General features: G+C 36.2%; 1 protein-coding gene across 1 annotated transcript in view; it reads right to left on the bottom strand.

The window, feature by feature from the left end:
- b4galnt4a (beta-1,4-N-acetyl-galactosaminyl transferase 4a) overlaps positions 1-20,205 on the bottom strand; it is a 407,281-nt gene that overhangs the window by 84,032 nt on the left and 303,044 nt on the right. The window contains exon 7 of the mRNA XM_056452299.1: positions 13,671-13,738. Coding sequence (XP_056308274.1) covers positions 13,671-13,738 — 68 coding nt within the window. The remainder of the gene's footprint in view (positions 1-13,670; positions 13,739-20,205) is intronic.

Raw genomic sequence — 20,205 nt, 5'->3', positions numbered from 1 at the left:
ATAAAAAAAAATTCATTTTACCTAGAACAAGTTCTAAGAGTTATATTTAAGACCTTTTTAATACCACACAAAATGAAATTTATGACTCATTGTATGGTTATATATTATATATACACTCACTGACCACTTTATTAGGTACACTTTACTAGTACTAGTACTATACTAGTGATTTTGATCCATATTGACATGATAGCATCACGCAGTTGCTGCAGATTTGTCAGCTGCATATCCATGATGCAAATCTCTCATTCCACCACATGCCAAAAGTGCTCTATTGGACTGAGTTCTGATGATTGCGGAGGCCATTTGAGTACAGTGAACTCATTGTCATGTTCTAGAAACCAGTCTGAGATGACTCACGCTTTATGAAATGGCGTGTTATCCAGCTGGAAGTAGCCATCAGAAGATGGGTACACTGTGGTCATAAAGGGATGGACATGGTCAGCAACAATACTCAGGTAGGCTGTGGCGTTGACACAATGCTTAATTATTACTAATAGGCCCAAAGTGTGACAAGAAAATATCCCGCTCACCATTACACCACAAGCAGCAGCCTGAACGGTTGATACAAGGCAGGATGGATGCATGCTTTCCTTTTGTTGATGCCAAATTCTGACCCTACCATCCAAATGTCGGAGCAGAAATCGAGACTCATCAGACGAGGCAATGTTTTTCCATTATTCTATTGCCAAATTTTGTGAGTCTGTGTGAATTGTAGCTTCAGTTTCCTGTTCTTAGCTGACAAGAGTGGCACCTGGTGAGGTCGTTTGCTGCTGTAGCCCATCTGCCTCAAGGTTCGACATGTAGTGATTCAGAGATGCTCTTCTGCATACCTCGGTTGTAACGAGTGGTTATTTGAGTTACGGTTGCCTTTCTATCAGCTCAAAACAGTCTGGCCATTCTCGTCTGATCTTTGGCATCAACAAGGCATTTGCACCCACAGAACTGCCGCTCACATATACTTTTTTTCGGACCATTCTCTGTAAACCCTAGAGATGGTTGTGGGTGAAAATCCCAGTAGATCAGCAGTTTCTGAAATTCTCAAACAGGCCCATCTGGCACCAACAACCATGCCATGTTCAATGTCACTTAAAACATTTCTTCCCCATTCTGATGCTCGGTTTGAACTGCAGCAGACCGTCTTGACCATGTCTACATGCCTAAATGCATTGAGTTGCTGCCATGTGATTGGCTGATTAGAAATTTGTGTTAATGAGCAGTTGGACAGGTATACCTAATAAAGTGGCCGGTGAGTGTTTATATTACAGTACCAAATTTGCAAAAAAATTACACAGCACAACTATTTAATTACCATCCTTAACAGTCTATTATATATACAGAAAGAGTAATCAGGATGGGGCAGAATCACCAGTCAGGCTGGTCATGTGAAAAATCGTCCAATTCCGGTCCCTGGTCAGTTGATCAATGCACTTCAAGTTCTTTATTTGCTATTGTACGTGTTGACAAAGGCAATTGTAGAGTGAAGTCCCCACAAAATTTGCTTGCTCAAGCAAAATCCACACGAGCGTTTAATTTATTGGGTTCAATCTATTTCGTTCTGGGTGAAAAATCGAAAAACTAAAACTAAAACTTCATTATCAGTTGAGTTGCATTTTTAAGACCTTTGAAATGCAGATTTAAGACATTTTAAGACTAATTAAGGCCTTATCTTTTGTACTATGGAATTTAGGACGTTTAAGGATTTGCGTATACCCTGTAGAAACTACAGTTAAACTTATGTTTAAGTCTGTTTTTGCGGTTTCACAAAAATGTAGACTGAAGCATGTACTTCCTGTGTTGAAGAAAATAGACTTAACAGAAAAGAAAGAGGAGTTCTTCACCATGAAAGAGGGCACTCAGCTCAGCTCAACTCAACCCAGGTGAGTGCACTCTGAATAGATGCCAGTGAAGAAGTCTGTCTTTTTTTTTGTGTTGGCTAGATGCGCTGTTAGATAAGATACCTTATCTAATCAATGCTGTTTAAGGATGGAAAGACTCATGCCTGCTTCTACAGGACAAACTAGCCTGCTTAAAAAGCAAAGTGCTTAACCTCCGATCAATACCCATCATTCTCCGTCTCTTTCTCTATTCCTCAAATGCAATAACGCCATTGATTTATGATCACGGTAATCATGATAAACGGTCTTACAGAAAATCTTAACAATGCCTATGCATTTGCTTTTTTTCAGTCTAGTTGATTTACTTGCTCTCAGGATAGTGTCATTTATATAATAAGTATGTTGAAAAAACTGAGCTTTCATGTCTAGACAGGACATATGATAGGTTTACTTAAAAGTATTATTAACAGACAGTTTACCCAAACTAAAATAAATAAATAATAATCATTTATTCACCCTTTACATTTTCCAAACCTGTTTGACTTCCTTCTGTTGGACACAAAACAATATATTTTGAAAAAATATGTTTTTTTTACCCCCTATGGAAGTCAATGGTTCTAAATATCTTATTTAGTGTTCAACAGAATAACGTAACATATAAAGATTTGGAACAACTTGAGGGTGAGTAAATAATAACTACATTTTCATTTTTCGGTGAACTATTCCTTAAGATTTGGCCACATATAAAGATAATATAATTTACAGAAAATTACATCTCAGAATATAATTGGATTACATATGAAAATTAAATACATAAATGAACAAAATGTTATATCAGCAGGAAGTTTCAAGGTCACTGTTTTGTTCTATGTGTAGTGTCTTAAATTACAAAAATTCTGAACACAACAAAATAATAATAAAAAACACATGCTTTCACAGGCAACGCAGTGGCGCAGTAGGTAGTGCTGTTGCCTCACAGCAAGAAGGTTGCTGGTTCAAGCTTTGGCTGGGTCAGTTGGCGTTTCTGTGTGGAGTTTGCATCTTCTCCCTGCGTTTGTGTGGGTTTCCTCTGGGTGCTCTGGTTTCCCCCACAGTCCAAAGACTTGCGGTACAGGTGAATTGGGTAAGCTAAATTGTCTATAGTATATGGGTGTGAATAAGAGTATATGGGTTTCCCAGTGATGGGTTGTGGCTGGAAGGGCATCCGCTGGTTTGTGGTGACCCCAGATTAATAAAGGGACTAAGCAGAAAAGAAAATGAATGACATGCTTTCACATGATCTTTGTTAAACTGTCATAATGTCCAATTTCTTGGTTTGAAATGACTTTGCAAAATGATGAACCATTCTAAAGTGAAGAATGAAACCCTCTAACAGCAGATTTTCTTGATGAATGCAAAAGTGATTACCATTTCAGCCATAACAAGAGAAATAGGTCATTTCAAATCTGTTTATGGATTATTACATTTTTTGTCATTAACTCAATCAAGTCTACCAATGAAACTGGCCGTCCACAAAAGACAAATGCATAAGAGGAGAGGACAATATGATGAATCAGTTTGAATTAAAAGAATGTGGACTGAAAGCCCAGTCTGCAGTGATCCACTTTTAAGCCTGATTTATACTTCTGCGTCAAGTGATCGGTGTGACCCACGGCGTCTGCCTTGCGCATTGCCGTGCATTTACACTTCTGCACGCTGTTTCTGTTGCTCTGCAATAACACTTCCGATACGCTAGCTGGCAGTAGGTGTTTTGGTTCCTGTGTCGAGTTTCTTCGCTGGTGTTAATGTACAAAAGTGGTTCAAACTCGCTCATTTTGATGCTGGAATCGGCGGCTGTGCAACAACTTTAATCATAAGGTAAACACAAACAACATCCATTTCCATCCGGAGCTCCTTCACGGGACTCTACACTTGTAAACACTCGCAGCATCCAAGCTGCCCAATGATAGAGCTTGCTCTACACATCTACGCTATGTGTCCATGCGTGGGCTGTGCCATAGCATACACGTGCGCTTGACGGAGAAGTATAAATTAGCTTTTATGAAAGAAAAATCAAAAAGCTAGGCTAACAGTTCAAGACATGTTGTGTCGACAGACAACTGGTTTAAAGTTCAATTTAGTAATGAAAGCAAGTTTAATTTATTTGGATTCAACAGAAAAAAATAATTTCAATGTCAAAGTGAAAGGTGGAAGACGATGTGTCACGGTTTGAGGGATATTTTCTGTAACAGGCCTCCTATGCAGATATATACAGAATCCAACGTTTCTCAGAAGCTCCTTCTGCAACATGCGGTTCCTTCTTTGTGTTCATCAGCCAGCAATTGTCATACAGGACAATGAACCCTATCACAACACAAATTTTAATAAGCAGTTCCTTGAAGCTGAAAACAATAAAAGTATAAAAATGTCCAGTCTCAAGTCTTGACCTAAACCTGATTCAGAATCTCAGAACATTCTTGGCAACAAAGTTTTGAAAAGAAACCCCTTTACATTCACCTAACTGCGGAAGAGACTGAAAGAAATGTGGATCAAATTACACCAAAGCAGTTAGAGAAACTAGTGATGTTCTGTAGCTGCAGATGTGTCAAAGTGGGCTTATACACATCCTACTAATTGACTTGTGACATTTTAGTTATAACCTAATAAAAGAATTCAATATAATTATTATTCTCTAATTCTTCACGAAACATAGGGTTTTATTTGAAGTGTCTTGGTGCTTTTTTAAAAACACTTCTTTAGCATTATCCTTGTAATTTTGATTTTAATGATTACATTAATTCCGAAGAAAAAGTGTTTATAAATTGTTTTCAAATTTTGATCTTTACTGTACGTACATATTGAATTTGAATTTGCAGCGAACTATGCTAGCAAGACTTTGGGTTGTTAGCTTTTTAAAACATTAGGCCCAACTTCCCTAGAAATAACATTGTTGTTAGCTTAAAACCCAGCCAAAGACAAAGTCAGCTAAAGTCAATTTTAGACTGAATTTGCCACGTACAAGCAAAACTCTATTGTGAATAACTGAGTATCTGGATTAGCTTAGAATCATGCTAATGAAGGATTTTTGGGATCAATAATGGATCCAGTCCACTGTGTGCTTCACATAGAAATTTATTTTCATGCATAGATTGCTAATTGCACTCTCTAATGGAATAGGTTTAGTGTGAAAAGCAAGTGTTCTCTAAGAATTCAGTTAATCATTGTTTTATTTACATGATTCACAGTAAATCATGTTTTATTTCAGTTAAGATGCTATCTTAAGCCCTATTTGGACAAAAAGTTGAGTTACAATTTATTTTCAGGTGACGTCTGGCATTTGCTCTATGGATTCAAATGATACGTAACATGAAGGGGGTAGTAGAGGCGTAACTTGCAGTTTTCGAGATCCCATCGAACCCTGCGAGATGTCACAATGAGATGTTGTTGGTAGGATAGCAGAAATACTTTCCAGAGAACATTTTCAGCAAATATTTTCATGAACTTTCTCCAAATTTCTCCACAACCTATTCATTTGATATATTCAGTGGTGTAAAGTAACAATTTACAAATACTCAAATTATTGTAATTGAGTAGTTTTTCTAAGAAATTGTAATTTACTGAGTAGTTTTAAAAATGTGTACTTTTACTTTCCCTTGAGTACATTTCTAGTGCCGTATACTACTCCACTACTTTCCTTCAACCTGCAGTCACTACTTTATTTTTTCTTGTCTATGGGGATTAGAAAAATCAGTCCTGTGATTCCTGTCCAATCAAATCACACATAGATGTTAAATCCCTTAATGAACTACCTCAAGACATGGGCACTTCATAATTTCAGCAAAACTGTAGGGAAATGTTAAAAGTGTCCAAGAAGATGTCCAAAATCTTTACACGCATTGACCCAGAGACTGTTTAGATGCATGTCACAGATGAGAAGATGACAGATGTTTACTGTTTGATGACCAAAATGGCCTTAAACACCCAGCAGGCACAAGAGGTCAACATGATGTCAGGTTGACGTTGTACCCCAACATCATGGGGACGTTGAATTTTGTTTCGAAAAGAAAATTGGGTTGACATCAGATCCCAGCGTCAGGCCGATGTCTATGTCCAACAGCCAACCTAAAACCAACCAAATATCAACGTCTAATGATGTTACAGCTTGACGACTATCAGATTTTGGTTGCCAAATAAATAAATGTCAGTATTTGATGTCAATATGACGTTGGTTTAAGATGTTGGTTATAACAGTTTCTAACACACCTAAAATCAACCAAATATCAACATCATTTGATGTCGTTATTGGACATCAAAATAATGTTGTACTTAGACACTGGCTAGACATTGAATTTTGGTCACCTAACATCACGACCTAAATATAACCTAATATTAACATCTTATGATGTTGTGTGCCTGCTGTGCAATAACTAAATGCACTACAGATAGTTATGTTTACACACACACATCCACAAATTACATTTAAATGCATCAGCTTTTTACAGTGTAATACTCACTACTCAATACTCTTGAGTACTTTTAAAAGGTCTACGTTTCACTCATACTTTGAGTAATATTTACAACAGATACTTTTACTCTACTTGCACTACATTTTTAGGCAAGTAATGGTACTGTTACTTAAGTATGCTTTTTCAGTACTCTTTCCACCACTGGATATATTATTATATTATGATTTAGCAACTCATGCAACTCCACTCGCTGCTCGCTGACTTCTTCATCCATTTTGTCATGACAGTTTGCTTACTTGGTGTCAGCCCCTGTGGTTTCAAATAGCAGTACAATTTCATATAATTGCAAAGTATGAAATGCTCCGCAACTCACGACTGTTAATGGGTGTAATAAGTCAATAAGGCGTAAGACATGTATTGCAGAATTTGTTGCTATTTTCAGACCAGCGCAACTCTAATTTTCATGTTTTGCCACATGTTGTTGAAAATAGCAAATCCATTTGCACCATTTTGTGGACTCATGGGTGTTTCAGGCTAATAAGGCGCATTGTTGGCGCATTGCTATTTTGATGAACTAAAAATAGACCGCGCCACTGACCAACTAAAAGTTCAGCGCAGAGCGTGTTAGTTATGCACCTAGGTGGGTTCAAACATTTACACATTGCTTAATATGCACAGGATATACAGCAATACACAAATATCTTTGCACGTACAGTAGCAAACAAAATTAAATATGTAAGCTAATGGATGTCTTAAGTGGAGTGCGTACAACACCTTTTCCTTACTCCACGAAAGAAAAAGGAGTAAAGTATAGAGTAAAAGTAAAGAGAAAGTAAAGAGAACGAATGGAGGAGGCTCATTCTTTATCCTCACGCTGCAGATGGTCTGCTTAACTGTTTTCTCTCTAGTGAAGCGTTCAGTTTTTACACTTACAAAGTCTGCCATGTAAATAGCAAATACACCATGGCACGACTTAACTGATTCTTAAAGGGAATGGGAGATGAGACTCTGATTGGTGTAATGCACATTATAGTCAAAACACGCCCATAACCTATAAAGAGAATAAGCACAACCCTGTTAGACCATGTGCCAGTGCGCAAACTGTATTTTTCCATCCTTAAAATAGCAAAAGTGGATTCAGACATGCCCTTAATGCTTTTGCGCCATGTGCTTTAGACTTAAATAGACTTTGTACTTTTTAAAATAGAGCCTATTACCTGTGATGGTAGGGTTAAGGCTTGGGGAAGGTGTAGACGTTAATAACTATGAGGGTTGGGTTTAGTTTTGGGGAAGGTGTAGACGTTAATAGCTATGAGGGTTGGGTTTAGTTTTGGGGAAGGTGTCGACGTTAATAACAATGATGGTTGAGTTTAGGGTTGTAGTAGGTATAGATGTTAATAGCTGTGATTGTTAGGTTTACTGTAGGTAGGGAGTTGGTATAGATGTTAATAACTGATGGGTACAGAGCCATCTTGCCGACAACATAGTTTTGACGTGGATCTTGATAGCTTCAAGTTACACCTCTACTACAAATTACGTGTTCCTTTATGTTGTGCCCCTGTCTTACAGTCTGCAGACAGGCCCTCCTCCCTGTTTCGACCCTTTAGCCTGTTTCTTGTTATTTTTGCCTGTTTATTTTGTCTCCATTTCTGTGCATGCTGGCTTCCAACCTCTGTCTGTCTGACTACTCTTATAATAAATACTGTGTTTGGATCTTACCCTTCTTCACATCTCTTACAAGCAACACTTTAGAATTTAGCTGCTCATGTAGACAGCAAGGCAGTTTAACAGGTTTTGAAATGTAGCTTTTGAACCTCAGAATCTATTTGTTTTTAAATTGTGCTACGTCAGGTGATGATAATATGCACAACAGCACTGATAAAAATCATTTCCTCAGGAAACTCCGAACACAGAAATGAAATCATTGAAAATGTCAACATGTTACTATGAACCTTCTAAGATTCCATGAAAATGATATGGACAAAACTATGGAGCTGATAATTTTGTACTGGCATGAAATTCAACTGGGCTGCTCTTTAATATCTAATCTGAGGCTAACTATGGGTCTTTTTGATTAAACGAGAAGTAATTAAGACATTATTAGCATGAACCAGTCATGGATAAGCCTTGTAATTCATAGCACACATCGCAAGAGACGAACAAAGAATCCCCAATGTTATGTTAAACATTAGCAGCCAGTTTATTATAATAAAAGCTTTTGTGTTGTCAAATTTGCTTTTAATCACCCCAAAATCTGTTTGTTTTCTTGCCCCCATTTGTATGTTTTCCTAAGCACCTCTATTTAATAGTAGTAATAGTTTTAAACATAATATTTTTAATAACTGATTTATTTTATCTTTTTCATGATGACAGTACATAATATTTGACTAGATATTTTTCAAGACACCAGTACTCAGCTTAAAGTGACATTTAAAGGCCTAACTAATTAGGTAAGTTAGGGTAATCAGGCAAATCATTGTGTAACAATGGATTGTTCTGTTGACAATCAAAAAAATTTTGCTTAAGGAGGCTAACAATATTGACCTTAAAATAGTTTTAAAAAAAATTTAACTGCATTTATGCTGAAATTAAACAAACAAGTCTTTCTCCAGAAGACAAAATATTATAGAAAATACTGTGTAAAAATTCCTTGCTCTGTTAAACATCATTTGGCAAATATTTGAAAGAGAAAAAAATCTATAATTTTGACTTCAACTGTATATAATATTATTAAAAAATATATTAAAACAAAAATACGAAGGACAAGAACAACGTTTCTATTCAGGCTTGGGATCAAAGCCTCAATCCCAAGGGTGTACTTTCTCTATCCAGTTCAACGTCAAGGGCAGTAATAGGTGAAAGACTTACATGCGAGTACACTGAATGAATAATGCAGAAAAATCAAATGCTCTTTAGTGACTCACAGCCAGCGGTCAAGTGTAGGTGAGGTGACTTAAGCAAAGCTACTGTACATTTTCGGCAACCATTTTTCAGTGTTGCATTATTCTTCAACCTAATATGCTGTTATTTTTAGATGTTTAAACTATTTCTTATCATTAATAGCGTTGACAGACTGTCGGATGTTAACACCAAATGTTGAGCACATTTTTATACTTTTGCAAAGAAAAAAATGTAAAAGAACCATCACCACTAAATCCTTGCTGAATAAAATGAATAATTTAGGGTGCACTCACACTAGGCTATCCAAGCCATGCCCTGGCGCATTTTCCAGTTCATTTGAGAAGTGTCAGTGATTTGAATCGGGCCCAAGCGTGGTTCAGTTGGCCGGCCCTGGGCCGGTTGGAAGAGGTGTGACAGAGCATGGTTCGGTAGGGCTTTGGCGTGGTATGCTTGTGTAGTCCAAAGCATGCCTGAGCGCGAATCTGAAGACCTGACATTACTTTTAAGGGACTGTTTCATATATATTTATTAACCATTCTTACTTTTCAATGAAGGCAAACTGTCATAGTTTATTAAAGATAAAACCCCTCGCTGCACGTTGGCTGCCACCTTCAGCAAACCTCCTAATATATGCATCACGAGGACTTTTATGATAATTTCTGAGCATCAAAAGTGGTGGATCTCATGCCAAATGACTACAAACAATACAAAACTATTTAAACTAAAGCAATCTCCTCTGTACGGAGTGAGAGCGCTTCTCTTCAGTTAAGCTGAACAGTCCGTGATCATCAATGACGTAAGCGTGCTCCGGCTTGGAAGGCAAAACGCAGTGTGAGCGCAGGCCATCAGGGGAGAGTGGAGGAGGGACAAGCACAATTCAGCACAGTTCAAGGCCCTTAGTTGAAACCATGAAACCATACTGACCCTGAACATTTGAACCATAGTGTACGTTCATAAAATGTATACTTTATGATTTGAGTAATCAATTTGAACAATAACATGAAAAGTACTGTCTTTGTAAATGGCATAACCAAATCAACACTGTAAAAACAATTCTTACTGCCTTAAATTCTTTTGTTAAATCAAATAAACTTTCCTAGTAATCTCAACTACCATCAATTAAACTGACTAAAAATATTAAGTTAAACTTTGTATAATTTCAGTTGAATCCTGATTAACTAAGATAACCAAAATTTACTAATTACTTAAATTAACTAAAATAAGTTAAAGCAACATAAAAGTATTTGTTGTGTTGACTTTTTTGATAATTTTTTAACTGTGAAAAACAAATATTATCAATCTGCTAAAAATGGCATGAAAGTACATAGCATAATAATAATAATAATAATAATAATAATAATAATAATAATTATTATTATTATTATTATTATTATTATTATTATTATATTACATGTAATATCCCTCTAGTTACAATTGCCACAAAACTAAACAAATAGGTTTTAAGGTTATCTCCTAACCTTGCAGATATAAAAAATGTCTTAACAAACTGCCAACACTAACCTGATTTATATTATTTTTTAATTATTAATTAACTAAACAATTATTAAACAAGATGATTAGACTTTTAAAAAAAAAGAACAATTGGTCTATATTTTAAATTTCTCTACAGAAAGATCATGTTTTGATCTTCGACTTAGGCAGTCACATGATGCAATTTCGCAGGTCAGAGTTCATCAAGCTTGAACTTTGCAACGTTGCGAACTGCAAAACTTTTTTCACAAGCTTGCGTTTCCAGTCTGCCGCATGTGTATGAATAGAAGCCTATGGGTCGAAAAGTGCAGTGTGGCCGCGACTTTAGTTTGTCTAATCTGATTTGATGACTAGTCTAGTTTGGGACTTTTGTTAGACGTCTTATAGATGTTTAAATGCATAATTGCTTGCTGGATAGCTTAATAGGTTTTGTTATCTGGGAATAACATACCTTAAAATGCACTGTAAAAAATGATTAGTTGACTTTACTCAAAATAAGTGAGTAAACCTCTTGATTTTACAACGATTAGTTGACTTTACTTAAAAAAGAGTGCAGTTTCATGAAAAATTTGAAGTAAATGAACTATGTGCATAATTATAAAAATTAAGTTAAATTAAGACAGTTACAGGTTACAACAGGTTTACGCAACTTTTTTAAGTAAAGTCAATCTGTCGCTTTTAAGGCAATGAGTTTGTTTAATTTTTTAAAACAAAGTAAATAATCACTTCTTATGCTGTGTTCACACCAGACGTGAAGCGTATGGATAAATCACACTATTCGCACATTTTGAGTTTACTTGCTTCATTCGCACGTCAAAATCCACTTCATTTGTGTGTCACATTCCCTTCAGAACAGACGCAAATTCCCGTCATGGGCAGGGCTTCTGCATGATTTTATTGAGAAAATAACTGTGGTTTATGAAGGCTGAAAAACAGCGTTGATTCATTTGGAGCAGTGTCTGAGTCTACAAGATCCTGTCAGAGGTGCAGCCAGCTCTGTGAGCTCATAAACTCCTCCAGAAGCTTAACCTGGATGATGGAAGCTTTTTGCGGTGCTTCTGACTGAGCTGAGCCCAGTTTGATAAACTTGTCGGAGTAGGCAGGAGGATTTTCCCCCGGGACACCAACAACAGGCGCTACGTCATAATCACGCCTCACAAGAGCAAGCTACTGATTGGTTAACGCGGCTCGAATGTTCGCTGATGTTCAGATTTTCGAACTTGAGCGATTTGTGCATTAAACGCGTCAAGCCATTTGCGCTGCTCAATTCGCGTCATTCGTGCCGCGCCATTTGCGCGTATCGCACCACAAGATGTCTATTCGCGTTCTTGCATTGACTTCACATGTAAATCACTAGCGCGTGATGCTTCTTACGCGTCTGGTGTGAACGCAGCATTACAGTGACAGAATCAGAATCAACTATTCCAGAAAATAATAATAATATTAATAATATTTAACATTATGCAAAATAGGGCATCACGGTGGCGCAGTAGGTAGCACAATCGCCTCACAGCAAGAAGGTCGCTGATTTAAGCCCCGGCTGGGTCAGTTGGCATTTCTGTGTGGAGTTTGCATGTTCTTTCCATGTTCGCGTGGGTTTCCTCCAGGTGCTCTGGTTTTCCCCACAAGTCCAAAGACATGCAGGACAGGTGAATTGAATAAGCTAAATTGGCTGTAGTGTATGTGTGTGAATGCAAGACTGTATGGGTGTTTCCCAGTGTTGGGTTGTGGCTGTAAGGGCATCTGCTGCATAAAAAAATATGTGCTGGATAAGTTGGTGATTCATTCCACTGTGGCGGCCCCTGATTAATAAAGAAACTAAGCCGAAAAGAAAATGAATGAATGATTATGCAAAATATTCAGACCAAAAGTAGTAAATAAACATGGAATATTATTATAATATTGTGTTTATTTGTGTGGAAACACCTACTTAACTCCATTGTGCAATTTTATGATTCTTAGGTCTGACATCTGGCACTCTAGATGCCCATTATTCTCTACATTTATAAATCTGAATTCCTAAATATAAAGGCTTAAATCATCCAGCCCGAGCATTATCTCCTGAAATCCAAAAATGTTCCTCAGTGGGTTACTATCTATACACTCAGGTTCACGAAATGAGGTTGGATTAGTTTATGCATTATTAAATACACTCAAGATAAAGGCCAGGCCATGGATCACTTTACAGCCACACATATGGAAACAAACCCACTGCTAATTCCAGCAGATCCATTTGAAGCCATTATTAATGGAGCATTAGTGCAGAGAGTGCCGAATTAAAACGGCTTGCTGGCTGTTACAGGCTTTTTATGGAAAGACTAGAAATACTATATGCTAATAGATTGCTCATTTACAGGGTTTTTTTTAAGCTTAAAGAGGGTTTCTATCTTAGAAGCTACACAGCTCTTTCTTGGACATGATATTTTAAATCGCAGCAGTCAAATGGCTGTAAATGATGAGGGCGCTTTGAGCGGAGCAGAGAAAGGCAATCATTAAATGCACGATCCGATAAAGACCAGCAATTTCCTCCAATTACCAAACCAATCAACACCATCAGGGGTAAAATAACAGCATCAATGAACATGAATGTGGGCGGTTTGTTTACAAAGAAAGGACTGAAGGCCTTGATTGGACGATACAACGAGAAGAGAACACACACGCACAAAATACAACACAAACATGGCTATGTTAATAACTAGGGATGTTACAAAAAGGTTATAAAAGATTTAGGGTTGCCCCCTAATCGTTGACTAGTCAATAGTTGACCAGAACAGACTTGATCGACAAAGTTTTTGTTATCGGTTATTCTTTCTCAGCCCTTAAACTCATACTGTATCACCATATTTGCTTAGGTAGGCCTAATTAAATTCATTTAATAAATGTGCAATTAGTTTAGACTAACAAAATCTTTAGTCAGGGATAGATCTAGAAAGATATGAATGTTATGTTTGGAACAGCATACTAAGACGCCAATGTGTAAACTGTATATACTTACTGCACAGACTTGGATGCCTGGGACCTGAATTTAGTAAACTCTCCTGGTGCAGTCCACTCCGATCCCAGCTGAAACACACAGTTTCATTGGTCAATAATACTCTCATTAATATGATCAAGGTCAAATGTTGTAAACTGCTAAATGCCAAAATGGGCCATATTAATCTATTAGACATTTTCTTTCTTTAAATTTCTATTTTGACCCTTAAATTTGCTTTTTAAATACAGTAAGCTCTCAAAAATGATTTTTCCTGCTTGTTCAAACTACTTGTTTAAAATTGAGCTGAATCAACACTATAATTAAAAAATACAAAAAAACATTTAAAAATTGTGACAGCTTAATTGTTCTATGTTTAATCCACTTAAATTTGTAAAAACATTTAAGTTGACTTACATAAAGGAATTGTGTGAAATCCAGTATTCTTTTACAGTGAGTGTTATCTTGTCAGATATTGCTGTTAGCTACCCCGTCCCTTATTGGGAACAGGAACAACTTTACAAAGATCTGACACTTAATTTTCAAATAGATTTGACTGAGTTTCATAACTTTATATTTATATGACAGTAATGTTTTATTAAAATACTGATTTACTTTGAGTTGCTTAGCAAATTTAATAAATTGTAAAATAAAAAAACGTATACAGGGTGGGAGAAATTACAAGTAACTAGGTATTAAATATTGGCAATAAAAAATCCATAATTCGAAGAAAGCCTTTCACGACTATTTCAGAAAGCTGTTTCATGATATGTTTTGTTATGCTAAATAGTCAGGTAAAAAGTAGTACATCAACATTTTATGATTCTCAGTTCTGACAGCCAACTGGCTCACTAGATATCTATTATTCAGTACATTTATAAATTTGAAGTCCTAAATATAAAGTCTAAAATCATCCAGTCAAAGCATTATCTCCTGAAATATGAAAATGTTTCTCACGGGTTAATTTCAATACACTCAGGTTCATGGAATCATATATATTTTTCAAATTGTTTTAAAAAAGTCAATTTTTCAAATACAGCCTTTCATGTTGATGACTGTACTATTTTTGATGTGGGAATTATAAAAGTGGAAAAGTAATTTAATTACAGTGCTGCGTTTGACACTGTCGATCACAATATAAATCTGGATGGGCTGGAAACTGGGTTTGGCTGCCTGGGATGGTCTTCAAATGGTTTAGATCTTACCTTGAAGGGAGAGGTTACTATGTTAGTATAGGTGACCGTAGGTCGAGGTGGACACTCATGACATGTGAAGTCCCACAATATTCAATTCTGGAACCTCTTCTGTTCAACCTTTATGTGCTCCCACTGAGCCAAATAATAATAAAGAACCAAATCTCCTACCACAGCTATGATGACACTCAGCTCTACTTAGCCTTATTACCTAATGACTGTGTCAAATGTGCCTATGTGCCTATGTGTCAAAACCTTCTTCAGTTAAACAAAGAGAAAACTGAAGGCATTGCATTTGGATGATGAGGTTCTCAAGGTGAATGCCGAAGGTGAGTCCGATATGAGTTTTAGTAGCCATGTCAAAGCAGTAACTAAATCAGCATACTATCATCTCAAAAACATTACAAGAATTCGATGCTTTGTTTCCAGTGAGGACTTGTGCATGCTTTTATCACCAACAGAGTGGACTACTGTAATGGATTCCTTATTGGCTTTCCCAAACAGACAGTCAAACAGTTGCAGCTCATCCAGAACGCTGCTGCCAGGATTCTGACCAGAAGCAGAACATCAGAGCACATCACACCTGTCCTCAGGTCTTTACACTGGCTCCCAGTGACATTCAGAAAAGACTTTAAAGTACTATTACTTGTATAAAAATCACTTAATGGCCTAGGACCTCAATACATTACAGATATGCTCACTGAATACAAACCTAAAAAATTACTCAGATCTTTAGGATCATATAGAGTTTCCAAGAGTTCAGTCAAAGCAGGAAGAATCAGCCTTCAGCTACTAACAGCATTTCCCGCTGCTAGAATCAGCTTCCAGAAATGATCAGATGTGCTCCAACATTAGGGACATTCAAATCAAGACTGAAAACACATCTGTTTAGCTGTGCCTTTACTGAATGAGCACCGTGCTATGTCCGACAGATCACACTATTAAGCGCACACACATAACTCACAACACAGACTCGCGCACACACACACAGCTCCTAAGCTTGCAAAGTGAACCAAACGGGTTGTATTTCCCGAGTGGACAGCGACAATGCCCGTTGCAACAAACACAATTTTTCTTGTATAAGCGGAAACGCAAGTAATGTGGCTAAGTGAAAGTATCTTCCAAAAGTGCATTAACTGCAGAAAGATAAATGAAAAGTTTTTGACTGCCTAGCTACTAAAGGTAACGTTACATCATCCTTTGTTATGCCAGCAGTCTATCGTCTAAATTAGTATAAGTTAATATTAATAGTTTAATAAACACACACATTCGGTTACATTGAAAACAGTATTTTTTTGCACTAGTCCAAATAAATCCTAAACATTAAAAATGCTTTAACATCAGCTGTATTTACAAATAAAGCCTATGAATAGCCTAATAATAAACTATGCTTATTAAGAAATTATAAAAAAAAACTGCTTATTTTTACATTGCAAAATGCTCCAAAACTGTATTATAAACACAGTTAACTCCCAAAAACACTGTTAACAATGTAAATGAGTTAATGAAAAATCATAAACATTATCTCATTTAACTGTATTTTGCAACTCAAAGAGGGTATTTTCAACTGCAGGGAGCACAATAAACCAAGAAACATTCTGACTTCTACCAGAAAAGGCAAACATGTTGATTTTTTTCCAGTAGAATCGTTAAAAACTGAGAGTCATTTCCCTTCAAACCATTGTGCATTCTTATCTATTTGTTTTACAATTATTGGTTTCATTTTATTTTATATTAAAAATGTAATAATAAAATAAAGTGTTGTTAATTGTGTTCAATTTGTTTTTTCACAAAAAATACACAACAAAAAGTCCCGATAAGAGAACCGTTAAAGTACCGAACCGATAAGTGGTATCGATAAAAGTAGTAATCCCGTTAAAACCTTAACGATACCCATTCCTACTCTGGAGTTGTTGTTTTTTTGCAGGGGACAACTTAATATTAAGTTTTATGTTCAATCCACTTAATTTTGTTAAAACTGTTACCTTAATTCCTTCATGTCATCCCAACACGAATCACACAAATGTATATGTGTTTGTCTATCTGTGTGTGTAGTAATAGTACCACTGAAACTATAAGACGATTGTACAGCTATACCACAGTTTGATGTACAGATTTCTTGTTTTTTGCAGTGTACTTTAAATAAAGGATTTATGATATGAAAGATGTTTTTAATCAACATCTTAAAATATCAAGGACGTTTTGACTCATTCTGATAAGACCCCTTTAAAACAAAAAAAAAAAAGCTTATGTTTCTCTCATCAAAAAAGCTACAATGACAACAATCCATAGACACAAATCATATTTTTCATACAGAATCTAAAACACTCTTTTCTTGACCAGCAGTGATGTCCACACCAACCCACAGTAACTAATGAGTGCTCTAGGAGCAGTGATCCAGAGTGAGATTCCCCTGCACTCCATCCCAGCATGCCTCACTTTAATTGTCATGTGTGGCATCTCTCTCAGTCTCAATGCTTCTGTTCAGATCACACGCCGATGCAATGAATCATAATGCCTCCTGGATCGTCCACTGCCCTCAAAGACGCCTTTCATTCATCACACACACTCGCTGACCAAAAAGTCTTGTTGAAATCTCCCCCACACTTGCCCCTCTTTTCACCAAAAGTGCGCTTACTGTCACACACACACCTTGCGTGGCCAACAGGATCAACACACACACACACATGTACAACTCAGCCAATGCTAATTACCTCCACTGCCAAACACAACTCGGTCTCTCGCAGGGAATGGAGGACAAAGATGCGTTGTGCATCTGTGAATTTTTGTATGTCTGCCTCCAGAGCTGAAAACTACAGTATATTTCCACTTGAAGGTGACTGCAAATATCTTTTAAAAGCAATGATGAGAGAAAACATTGGGTAAAACTTCTTGCTAGCACCACTTACAGGATTAGTATCAGTTCTATAAAGCTTCAATGAATATTCAGCTTCTTTTGTGAAAAAGTAAAAATTACTATCATTATATCACTAGCATTGTTGTCACTCCTTATCACTGACTGGTTTCTTTCTATCAGATTTCTTTATTACTTGCTTCATTTATTGACTGTTATTTTTCATTTTGTATGTACCTGTTTACCAAGTTACCTTTACATGCACACACACACACACACACACATACACACACAAACACATACACAAACACATGCACCAGCCAGTATCTGACTGTATTGTTGTTGTTTTTGTTATTTTTGTTATTGTTTCATTTTCGTTGTATTTGTATGATCTCAAGGTGGCTTTTTATTTTATTAAAGTTACATTAACTTGTAAGTTGTATATACTTTTAAGATTATATATACAAGATCTATAAGAGACTATATAACAATTATATATATAAAATATATACACAAGATGGGCAACGCAGTGGCACAGTAGGTAGTGCTGTAGCCTCACAGCAAGAAGGTCGCTGGTTCAAGCCTCGGCTGGGTCAGTTGGTGTTTCTGTATGGAGCTTGCATGTTCTCCCTCCGTTTGTGTGGAATTCCTCCGGGTGCTCCGGTTTCCCCCACAGTCCAAAGACATGTGGTACAGGTGATTTGGGTAAGCTAAAATATCCATAGTGTATGTATGTATGTGTGTGTGTGTGTATGGGTTTCCCAGTGATGGGTTGTGGCTGGAAGGGCATCTGCTGCGTAAAACATATGCTGGATAAATTGGCGGTTAATTTCGCTGTGGCGACCACAGATTAATAAAGGGACTAAGCCGAAAAGAAAATGAATGAATGAATATACACAAGATAATATATAACAATTATATGTATAAGATAACATATAACAAGATATATAAGAAAATATATATCCTTATAAGATTTTAATTACACTATGTGTATTGAATACAGTTAAAGGGATAGTTCATCCAAAAAATATTCTGTAATCATTTACATACCCTTGACTTGTTTTAAACCAATTTGCATTTAAAAAAAAAAAAAAAAAAAAAAAAAAGATATTTTGAAGAATGTTATAAACTGGTGACCATTGACAATTATTATGGAAGTCAATGGTTTCCAAAATTCATCAATACATCTTCTTTTGTGTTTAACAGGACAAAATACTGATTTGAAGTCAGGAGTTTGTAAATAATGACAACATATTAATTTTTGAGTAAACTATTCCTTTAAAGTTCTTTGCAAGAGCAGTTTTGCAAATAAAAAGATATATCAAAAATATACAGAACCTTAAAAAAAAGAAAAACATGCAAGGTTATTCAAAGCAGTGGGAATGATACCCATATTTTTTACAGCAAGATTTCTATTAACACAGATGACTCATTTTTCTGCATGACCTTCTCCACAGAGCGTCCATTTATTAAAGAGAGACATGTGCATGATACTGATTAATGCTACATTTGTTGCTACAGGGTGTTGTTGTAGCAAGTGTTTGCTAGAGTGGTTTGTGTTGATCTGAGTCAAACAAGAACACTGATAGTTTCTAATTATGAATGGATTCCTGCTACAAATGTAAGTCTACCAGGATAAACTAGAAAACTAATAATAATTGCAATTGTATGACACAAAAATAAAAAAAACATAAAAAAATAAAAAAATTAATCAATCTAATACAACTCTGGCAGGGCGATTTGGCTAAAAATGCACACAAACACTTTATTTTAGTTAGATAATTATGACAACAAATGTCTCTATTTCTTTCAAGTTTAAAGGCAAGGTTTTGCTCCTGAGTGAGAGATGTGGAAACCAGACAGTTAATTGTTAAAGTATTATATTGTCAAAACCTGGCAACCAGAAGAAATTTCACAAATCAGATTTAAAGTATATACATTATAAATTTTTTTTTAACTTGAAATGGGTAAACTTAAATTGTATTATCATACACTTTTGATCATGATAGGCATTGGTAAAACCAGGCATTTTGCACCTCTTTACCATGTTGTATCTGTGTTGTAAAATGTTGATGACAAATTATGATTTGTCCAGTTTGGCACTTTCACTTTCATTCAGGAACATTTTATGCTTGCCCCCATGACAAACGAGATATTGCATACAATATTGCTAGAAGAGTGAAGTTTCAATGGAATGTTTGATACCGCACGTTGTATAAGAGAAAAAACACTCCGCATTTCTCAGTAAATTAGATGCACTCGGTAGGTAGCGTCAGAAAGCCGTGTGTGTACAGACTATCCTGTCACAAAATGCGGTGAAAATTCTACATGACCTTAATAGTTTGATTTTCAGTCAGAATTGACTTTCAGTCCATAATATTGTAGTGAAATTAACGTACTGTAAACTTAGTAACTTAGAAAGCATTTTGACTAAAGTATGTCTTTAAAAACTGAAAGAGTACTGCTGACCCACACGTGAGTCCAGCTGTGCTTTCATAGCAGGGAAATGAAA

The sequence above is a fragment of the Danio aesculapii genome, chromosome 25, assembly GCF_903798145.1.
Source record: "Danio aesculapii chromosome 25, fDanAes4.1, whole genome shotgun sequence".
Taxonomy (NCBI): domain Eukaryota; kingdom Metazoa; phylum Chordata; class Actinopteri; order Cypriniformes; family Danionidae; genus Danio; species Danio aesculapii.
This window is presented reverse-complemented; position numbering and strand designations above follow the sequence as displayed.